At 44.2% G+C, this 9852-nt stretch overlaps 1 protein-coding gene across 2 annotated transcripts; it reads left to right on the top strand.

Annotated features, from left to right (window-relative positions):
- The first annotated feature begins 541 nt into the window (after positions 1 to 541).
- On the top strand, positions 542 to 9729 carry LOC115386486 (casein kinase I). 2 transcript variants are annotated; one of them, XM_030088781.1, is made up of 11 exons: positions 542 to 749; positions 3568 to 3668; positions 3930 to 4040; positions 4338 to 4486; positions 5110 to 5338; positions 6473 to 6643; positions 6829 to 6977; positions 7096 to 7291; positions 7407 to 7546; positions 7728 to 7795; positions 7886 to 9729. In XM_030088781.1, the coding sequence occupies exons 2-10, from the start codon at positions 3593 to 3595 to the stop codon at positions 7758 to 7760; spliced, it is 1254 nt and encodes a 417-aa protein (XP_029944641.1). In that variant the 5' UTR covers positions 542 to 749; positions 3568 to 3592; the 3' UTR covers positions 7761 to 7795; positions 7886 to 9729. The 2 variants fall into 2 exon arrangements, with proteins under 2 accessions (XP_029944641.1, XP_029944640.1); XM_030088780.1 differs by having other exon boundaries at positions 543 to 749; positions 3578 to 3668.
- The last annotated feature ends 123 nt before the right edge of the window (positions 9730 to 9852 follow it).

Below are 9852 nucleotides of genomic sequence, written 5' to 3'. Positions count from 1 at the left end.
AAGAAAAATGCACAATGCCACAGTTTTTGAGGCATTTCACTGTGCTGTGCCCCAGAAGGTTTTGTGAAAATTGGCTTCATGTTTAGATTATAGTATTTTTCAGTGGTAATTGATTGGTTTAGGAAAAATGTAGACATTTCATTACACAAATTCTGTGCTACAGCAAAGAAAACTTTGAAGTTGAAATTCAAAGATTATTATGGAATCATTTTACCCACTCAACATGAAATTACGCCCTGAGCAAAAAAAAAAAAAAGAAATTCAAAATAAGAGAGAGGACCTTGTTTATTCATGTTTTTGAAAGAGTAACCGTTGTTTAGAAGATAATAAGCAGTGCAGATATGATTATTAACCTTTCAAATGAGTCAAAGGGAGGGAGAGTAACTCACGGGACAATGAATGAATGGTGAAGTTTAGCGGTTTTAAGCAGCACTTTTCCCGTGACGTTCCCTTTTAATGGACTGAGCGCTCGCTCGCGCTGACACATCCACACGGTGACGTCAGTGACGCCGTGAGCACGCACGCTGTTAAGTAACGAGAGGGAGTGGAGTGCGGCCGCTCGTGCTGCTGCTGCCGGAGCTTCTCAGGGACTATTAACAGACAGTGCAGCCGACGACCGAGCACAGAGCTGGGGGGAATGACAGCCGCCAGAATCCGCTCCCATCCTCCTCTGTCCGGGCCCGTGTCCCACTGACAACCATCGGATCACAACCTCCACCGATTCAGCTCTCAGACGAACCCAATATCGGGTGAGTGTCGGGTCGGAGAACCGGAGAAACCGAGGGGGAAAACGGGCCTGATTCGGCCGAATCAGAGTGTCCTATTCACGGCTTACGGGAGAGGGGGAGGGGGCGAGTAGTAGGGATGGCTCTGTGCACAGGCTAGCCCACTACATTCATGGGTGCGGTTATAACTGAAAAAAAATAAAGAAAAAAATCAAATGTGGCGTAATATAGTGTGCTCAATTTTTAACGTTATTTAGATTTCTTAATATTTCTGGTGTAGCACGTCTTTACGCTCCGTATCTCCACTAGCTTACTAACAGCGGCTAACAGTTCACTAATGTTAACGCTTGCGGGGTTTTTAAAGGTTTTAAACCGCCTGGAAGTCGCACTTATGGTTGAATTTTAAACGCAAACAACAGATAGGTGATTTGGCTGAAACATCGCCACTATTTTTGCGTCACTAACGGGAATCGCAGCTGAGTTACTTATTGTCAAAATGCAGCCATAAACCGAACAGCGTTATGAAACTGCTGTTTCGCAAGTTGTGGCGATGCATTATTGTTGCATCTGATGTGGAGACAGAAACACACGAGTTGTTTGTGTAGTGACAGCTGGGTGAGTGAGAGAGGCGTAACGTTATCCCTGCTCCCTCTCCATTGATTGCGAAATCTGCTGGCTTTCAGGCTCTTACACGTTTTTTTCTCTCTCTCCTGCTTTCTAGAACAACTTTGTACAAAAGTGTGTGTTGACTGCATGTCTGTAAGTGTGTACATTTGGAATTCTGTCATGAGATTGATATCTAAATGATCGTGTAGCACCTCTTCAGGACATCCTGTCTCCACAAACCCCACTAAGACTCTGCGAACCAGCAGATGTGTGCTGTACCATCTTAACCAATCCACTCTCCTGTACACGATTACTTGGGTAATAGCACATGGTGTTTTCCCAGTGCAGTGTGACAGACTAATTCCTCTGGCCTCACATCACACAGGCAATCTTTTCAACATCAAGTAATAGATTTTTATTTTTTTTACCATGAGATTAAAATACATTATTTGAGATTTTTTTTTTTTTATAATGCTGTTTAACATGTGTCCGAGTCCCTGGACAAAGTATTAAATAAATGACACGGTGTAGCTTTTTGTGATAAATGTTGCTCCCAAAACCAGGTACCCTGATGCATATGGCACCCCTTCTTAGTGTAATGAACCGTGACCCTTCATTAACCCAGATTCATGTGCTTCCTTCAAATCTTTGATAGCAAGCGGTCCTCATCCGTTGCTAGAGTTGATATTTTCACTCAAAATGATAGTGTGATGAAACTTGCTTGACCGTGAATTGCTCAACAGTCACTGAATGTAGGGTTAGAGCAGATTAGGATTCAGCTTTTGTATCTGAACCAAGTGATATCTGGACTGTTTTGCATTGTAGTGAGCAAAATCCTGGGTGGAAGAAGAGAGGTGGTTCTGCAGAGCTGATGACTGCCTGCCAGAGCTGGCCGGTCCACGAGACTGAGGTCGTCTTGTTTAGCAATTGTTTACTTGTCATGAGACTTTGTTTTTCTATAGGGGAAGTGGATTTAGGCCACTCTTCAAAGTGTGGTGCAGCAGAAACGTGTAGGGCATGTGACATGAAGTCAATAGTTCAGATTCTAAATAGAAGTTTTACTTGAGGGTGTTGCAGCAATCAACAGCTGCAATAAAAGGCACTTTTTGTTGACATAGCTTGTCTATATTGGTGTTCAGGAAGGAAATATCTTTGTTAAGTACTCTGGGTGATGCGTTCCCTGCAGTTTTCTGAACTTCATGGCACAGAAATGTCTGCGGGCCTTGACATAGATAAAGGCCGTCAGTCCGCCACAGCCACTCATGCCTTGCCTCCCTTGGCAGTGCCAGTACAGCGCAGCGGAGAGCTTAGCCTTTTGCAGTGGCTGCACAATGTGGCGTGGTAGTGCGAGTACTAAATAAGTGATGATCCAGCTCCGGCATCACGTGCAGCCTGGCTCAAAAAAATGCGCCTCATTTCCTCATGTGTGCCAAGTCCTAGTACTCATGCAGCAGTTGATTCACTAGCCTTCCAAGTGGAGGGTTTGCATGTGGCCCCAGTTTCTTTTTTCCTCCCATTTCGTTCCCTTCCTCTCCCTGCTCCCGCTGATCTCACAGCAACCCCCGCCCGTCCAGCACATAGCTAGCCTACAAATCTAATCTCGTGTTTCTGGAGACCAGACAGCTGTTTGCTGATCAGCCAGCCCTGCTCAGGCGGCATGTTTCCACAAACACGTGGTCAGTTGAGTTTGTCTCAGATTGATGCACATCATGTGAGCAGCGGACTGACTCGGATGGGTACCTCTCCTCATTCTCCCCTCTGGGATAGTTCCAGAAACACCTTTGTCATGTTTAGTGTACAAAAGAAAAGTGTTTTAGTTCAAATTGGTTGGCTTTGTGGTTTGTAGATCCTCTGGCTGCCTTATTATGGCAAATATAGATCTAATCAATCGTATTTAAAACATCAAGTGAGCATCCTATAAGTTAAGAGTAGCTTATGATAAAAATGATCAAAAGAAGTTGTTACATTTTTAGCAATAACTAAATGTCAAAGTTTTGTTGTATTAATCATTTCTGGATATAATGCAGCAGCTTCTCTATTATTGAACTCTTTATAACTTTATAGCTTCACAAGTTATTGCCCTGGCGCTCTTAACGACAAAACCAAAGTCTAACATGACCCCAGCAGAGAAGTGTCTCTGTCAGTACCTGACGTGGACGCAGCTTCCAGCACGTGCCGATTGTTTCTGATATGATGGTGCTTGTTATTGCCTTAATTTAACAGTACTTCTGTTTGTTTGATGGCAGTGACAAATTACAACCATGGAGCTGAGAGTCGGGAACAAGTATCGGCTTGGGCGAAAGATAGGGAGTGGTTCCTTCGGAGACATTTACCTTGGTGAGTAAACACGAACTGTCTTCTTTTTCTTTTTCTTTTTTTTCTGGTCTGTTTCTACATGCCTTACCCAACTTTCCATTTGTCTGTCCTGTTCCGGTTCTTTCCACATAAATTTTGAGGACAGCCTCTCTTTTCAAACTGTAGCATTTATTTATGGCTAATAACCTGGATTTTCCTTCTAGTCTCCTGTCCGTAGGCTCTCTACACGCACACTTTCCTCATTTCTTATGACTGAGGTTATTCTGGTGTGCTTCTCCTCAGGTGCCAACATTGCCACCGGTGAAGAGGTAGCCATCAAACTGGAATGTGTAAAGACCAAACACCCACAGTTGCACATTGAGAGCAAGTTCTATAAGATGATGCAAGGAGGAGGTAAGCAAATGACATGCTTTGGCACGCTTGTCAAGATTTTCCCCCCTGAAATGTCTTGTTCCTGGCAAGAGCATGCAAAATATTTTAAGCAACAGCAATAATAAGAATATTTAACGGAAAAACCATTTTGCCACTTTGCTCGCAACATGAGAATGTCTTGAAATCGCATAGATGCCTCAGAATGTTTCCGTTAGAATTGGTTAGATTGTAAATGCCAGTTATAGATGCACTGGCAACAACCAGCTCAAGATGTTCAGCCTTCAATATGTGGATTTCCGGTCTGTGTGTCCATGCTAGTGGGAATCCCGTCAATAAAGTGGTGTGGCGCGGAGGGCGACTACAACGTCATGGTCATGGAGCTGCTGGGCCCAAGTCTGGAGGACCTGTTCAACTTCTGCTCCCGGAAGTTCAGCCTGAAGACCGTCCTGCTCCTGGCGGACCAGATGGTGTGTAGCAGACCGTTTTAAAGAAATGCTCAATTTCTTTAGATGGGATCATAACACAGGAAACATAGGAGTCGTGATGTATGCTAATCCTCTGAGGTCAGGATCATGATCCACTTGACTGTTTTGCTCGTGTTGGTGCAACTTTCTATATTTAGCCCTCAAACGTGATTTCCCTCAGGCTTCTTTAGGATTATAGATGTTTTGTTCTCTGCTACACTTGTACATCCAGTGTACTTTGTAACGCCGGCCTCTTCGACCGTGCTGGCCTAGATATTTCACGAGTAGCTTGCTAACACACAACTCATGCCACCTTTTAGTCTAGCTGCAGCCAAGTTGCTGCGTCAGTCGTCTGTACGGGTGTGAAACTCTTTTAGCTCCAGATCATCACCTTCCCGTGCTCGCTCTGTCCTCATATTTTTTTTTGTCTGACGTTATTTGCTCGTGTCATTGATGCGCCTAATGCGAGTGACTGAAGCCTGGAAAACTACGGCAGGAAGCTGATCGGGTGACACGAATATGTGTCCACAAGGTCGCACTATGCGCAGCACTCGACGGTGTAACGACACACTTCATATTGTGGCGTAGGAGCTGACAGTTGGCGCCCTCTCGCTCGTCCTCTGCAGATCAGCCGCATCGAATACATCCACTCCAAGAATTTCATCCATCGAGACGTGAAGCCCGACAACTTCCTAATGGGCCTCGGCAAGAAGGGCAACCTGGTGTACATCATCGACTTCGGCCTGGCCAAGAAGTACCGCGACGCCCGCACACACCAGCACATCCCGTACAGGGAGAACAAGAACCTGACCGGCACGGCGCGCTACGCCTCCATCAACACGCATCTGGGAATTGGTGAGCGCACACTGAAGCTTGGTTTTTTTACACTGTTTGATGACTTTTTGTGCAAATCTGGTCATCAAATATAATGAATGAAATTGTAATTTTCAAGTTGTTTTTGGTGCAAATGATAGTTCACTTCCTCATTGTGTGGCCCAGTTGAGCAGTTTTGTTTTATTTGTTTGGCCTGGAGTGATGGGATTGAGTGTCCACATCACACTGATCCTAATGATGGACAGCCATGGCTGCGCGGCTTAAAAAAAAAAAAGAAATTCCCCACCAGGGTCACGGGGTCACAGCCTTGCTCCACGCTGACAGCTGCTTCCAAACACTGCTGAACGTGATTCATCAGAGCCGCTCCGCATGACGCTCAGCCTTCAGACCGGACGTGTGAAACACTGTAGTCCTTTCCCTTGTCATCGGTGTGGAGTGTAAATCTATTTGGATCAGCCTTATCCGTCTCCTTGGCCGTGGCTGGTGCCCGGCTTCTGCTGGCGTTTATCAGCTGCTCCTGTTTGGAACGAAATCTCTCTGCAACTACTTGACTCTTGCTGTCGCTCCTTTGTTTTTTACCACGCCATTTGATGCAATATATGGAAGGAACAGAGATCACGAGAGAGCAGAAAAAGGAAGAAATGCCTTGGATGGGAAATTACATTCTTGTGGTATTGCCTACTCAACATATTGCTCCCCGTGACATTGTGCAGAGCATTTTTATTGGTTTCAACTCCTTTATTAAAACGCACATTTGCTACATTGTCAAGTTACATAAGCTTTGTTTTGCTCATCCGCTGGAGAGCTGATATAATGGGACAAACATTTGAGGAACGAAGTTCACATTTTTGCTGTATTGAAGGTTAAACCACAAATCCCTGATTTGGAAATGCCATCAGTGGTAACTTGTGGAAGAATACTGTTCATTAAATTTCATTAGGTAATTTTGGTTGAGCTCAAATTCAAGACTTTGAAGTGTTTTTTTGTTCAACTGACGTTATTTCAATGTCTGGCAATGTGTTTTTTTTTTTTCCCCTCTCTCTCTCGTTTCAAATATCAAAGCTGTGAATTGAGCCAGAGTAACTGAATATTGTTTTGTAACTCTTCCCCAAACGCGGCACAGTTTTCTCACCTTTGTGCGCCTTCTGTCCACAGAGCAGTCCAGACGCGATGACCTGGAGTCCCTCGGTTATGTCCTCATGTACTTCAACCTGGGCTCCCTCCCCTGGCAAGGACTCAAAGCTGCGACCAAGAGGCAGAAGTATGAGCGAATCAGCGAGAAGAAAATGTCCACGCCCATCGAGGTTCTTTGCAAAGGATACCCTTGTGAGTGACTTTGTTTTTACTGGCCGTCTTTCTTCTCCCCGGATGCCCCGTGCTCAGTCGTGACTTTGCCATGTGATCTAATTAGATTGAAGTCAGTTTTACAGCAGTTGAAGTGCATGTTTATATAATAACGCTGATCAATATTTGCCTTTTTATTAAGCCGATGAATTTTTGTTGACCTGCAGCGGAGTTCTCCACATACCTGAATTTTTGCCGTTCACTCCGTTTTGATGACAAGCCGGACTACTCCTACCTACGACAGCTCTTCAGAAATCTCTTCCACCGGCAGGGTTTCTCCTATGACTACGTCTTCGACTGGAACATGCTCAAATTTGTAGGTTTATCTCATTTGTTTCTGCCTGACGCTAATGTTCATTTTCTGTGGCTAACTGAGAATAAACCTGCTCTGCAGCTTGTGAGGAAATGTTTTTTTCCCGTCTCTCCTCCTTCAGGGAGCCAGTCGGACGGCTGAGGATGGAGATCGGGAGAGAAGGGCGGGAGAGGAGAGGGATGAGCGGATCGGAGGAGCCCCCCGGGGGTCCGCATCACGGGGCCTCCCTCCGGGCCCCAACCCGGGGGCTCCCAACAGAGTCAGGAACGGGCCGGAACAAGCCATCTCCAACCCCGCCTCACGGGTCCAGCAGTCTGGTGAGTTTTCAGCTTCAAACGGCTCCAATCTCAAACTGGATTTTATTTATTTATTTTTTTTTCCCCCTGGAACGTCTACATCGCGTGTGATTGTCGGCTAACATTTCCTTTGCAGGTAACACGTCGCCACGCGCCATTTCTCGCGCCGAGCGGGAGAGGAAGGTGAGCATGCGGCTTCACCGCGGGGCTCCCGCCAACGTATCGTCCTCAGACCTCACAGCCCGCCACGACCAGTCAAGAATTTCTACATCACAGGTCAGAAACCTACTCATGGAGAATTTTGTTGCTTCAGAAACCCAGGCTGAAAATTGGAACCTAAAACCCTGAAGTGTCCCTCATCGTATCAGCCACGCACCAAGTCATGCCAGTTTCCAGACCAAGTGGAGGAATTCGGGTTTTATCATGCTTTAATAATATGCCTTTGTGTTGTTTGCAGGTCAGCGTGCCGTTCGAGCACATGGGGAAGTAGAAATCTTTGGCTCTGCATGCACATGAAACCAACAGGTGAGGTCCAGCTTCGACATTTGACCACGTGCACGCGTGACCACCAGCGCACAACTCCACTAACGACTGTCTGTCTGTCTGTTGCTGCAGGGCTGCAAGTTGTATTCGTCGCTACGGTTTTATTTCCATTGGTTGTTTCCTTTTTGTTTTTTGTTTTTTTTTTTGTTTTTTGTGAAAATACGATCGCTCGAGGATCAGTGGAAATGGACACTAAATCTTTTCAGAGATCCTGAAAACTACATGAAGGTGTCAAATGTGCTTTTTTTTTTTTTTTTAATCTTTCCGTGAACCCACTTGGCCGAGCCGCCGATCACCTCCACCACAGTACAGAAAACCGAAACGACGACGTGGAACCTTCACCCTCCTGTTCCGACAAGCAGTCTCTTGACGATAATGTGAAAAATTGTTGCCATCCAAGAAGCAAAAAAAAAAAAAAAAATGCTTGTTCCACTTCAGAGTTGATAAATGCTTATTTTTATTTTATTTTTTCCTCATTTTAACAACACCAAAAACAACTTTTTTAATGGCATCTGTTCATTTGTAAATGAAGACGTCTCTAAATTGGAGTGTACTTGCTTCTTTTTTTTTAATTTTATTTTATTTTAATTTTTGAAAGCCAGCTAAAAGATAAAGTTATTGGAGCATGTAGGTGAGCGGATAGTTGACAAAAAGAACGGTAGCTTTGAAAAGGAAAAGTAAGTGACGTTTTTAGCTGTTGTGATGTTTCTGGTGAAGTAGCAGTTGTTTCAACTTCACCCATTTCTTGTGATGATTTGCTATTCCTCAAAGCGTAGCCATCAAAATGTTCACCACCCCTTACTCTGGCTCTTCTGTGTTTGTTTGTTTTTGTTTTTTTTAAGACGTTAGTGGGTAAGGTCAAGTGCGACTCTAGATATTGCAACCACACACTCCTAAATCTTGAGGTAAGCCCCTCAGGAAACTCGGCGTACCAGTATCTGATCGGAGACCATAGCTGCCCGTTCTGGCTAATGAATAGTGGCTACGTTTTTTAATAGTTCTTAATGTAACTTTTTTTTTTTAATTCTTTTTGTTATTGGGGAGAATTAGAGAGTGGGCATGATCTACTAGGGATGATATTTGAGGGAGGGGATGGGGATTCAGATTTTTTTTTTTTTTTTTTTTTTTTAATGTTTACTCCACTGTAAATATTTTTTAATTTCAATGTAAAGCCAAAACGTGGTCATTTGTTTTAAGGTGTAAAGTAGAAGAGTGCATACTAATGACAAAAATAGGGAAACGGTTGAGAACTTTGGGGGTATTTAAAGTACTAAATTGCGGGTTGGGCTATCTGTTGCTGTGCCAGCTGGGTCAGACAGCATTCTTGTGTGTATGTGAAAGAGTGTCAGAAAAAAATCCCTGCTCAGAAAACTAGTCATTTTGTGCTTATTTCCACAGTTTCCTCTTAATTTATGTCGGTTAGCTTCATGTCTTGCCTCTGTTTTATTCTGTTTTTACTCATTCCATCAACTTTAACTTATTGAAACTACTCATTTCCTGTTAGCCTGCACTTGTTTTTCAGAAGGCCGTCAGACCATATCCCACAGCAAAGAGGGCTTTCAATTTTTTTCCTTCTGCAAAAAAAAATGATGTGCGGATAATTTGATGTCACCTCTTTTGGATTTTAACCTCCAGCAAACCTTTTTATGATGTCATCCAGAAGAGAGCATAACTGATGCAATTTGCAGGGATGTGTAAATAGCAGTGTATTGTGTGTAATTACCTTTGTACAGGCCGCCATGACCCAGTGGCATTGGAACCGTCGGGTTGGGGACGGCATAAGGAGGCGATGGAGGCAATGGCGGAATCTCACTTTATGTATTGTGTACTGATACCATGTACAGTTCTTTAACACACTTTATTTACAGTATTTGTGTATATTTTATGAAGTAAATAAAAATGAATAACGTTGCTCACAAATGTTGAGCGTGAGTGTGTGGTGTTTTTTTTTTTTTTCTCGTGCTGCGTGTTGTTGGTTTACATCAGAGATGTGAGGTAGGGCGTGCGCTTGCGCAGAGTGAGGAAGTCGTTGCTAGCGG

Source organism: Salarias fasciatus, chromosome 4 (genome assembly GCF_902148845.1).
Source record: "Salarias fasciatus chromosome 4, fSalaFa1.1, whole genome shotgun sequence".
Lineage (NCBI taxonomy): Eukaryota > Metazoa > Chordata > Actinopteri > Blenniiformes > Blenniidae > Salarias > Salarias fasciatus.
The sequence above is the reverse complement of the archived record's forward strand: the minus strand, read 5'-3'. Positions and strand labels throughout refer to the sequence as shown.

Excerpts from the sequence above, each read along its gene's own strand:
- LOC115386486 (XM_030088781.1), top strand. The coding sequence starts at position 3,593 with ATGGAGCTGAGAGTCGGGAACAAGTATCGGCTTGGGCGAAAGATAGGG. Across the intron at positions 3,669-3,929 it reads CTTCGGAGACATTTACCTTG|GTGCCAACATTGCCACCGGT; the intron begins GTGAGTAAACAC and ends GCTTCTCCTCAG. Across the intron at positions 6,978-7,095 it reads ACTGGAACATGCTCAAATTT|GGAGCCAGTCGGACGGCTGA; the intron begins GTAGGTTTATCT and ends CTCCTCCTTCAG.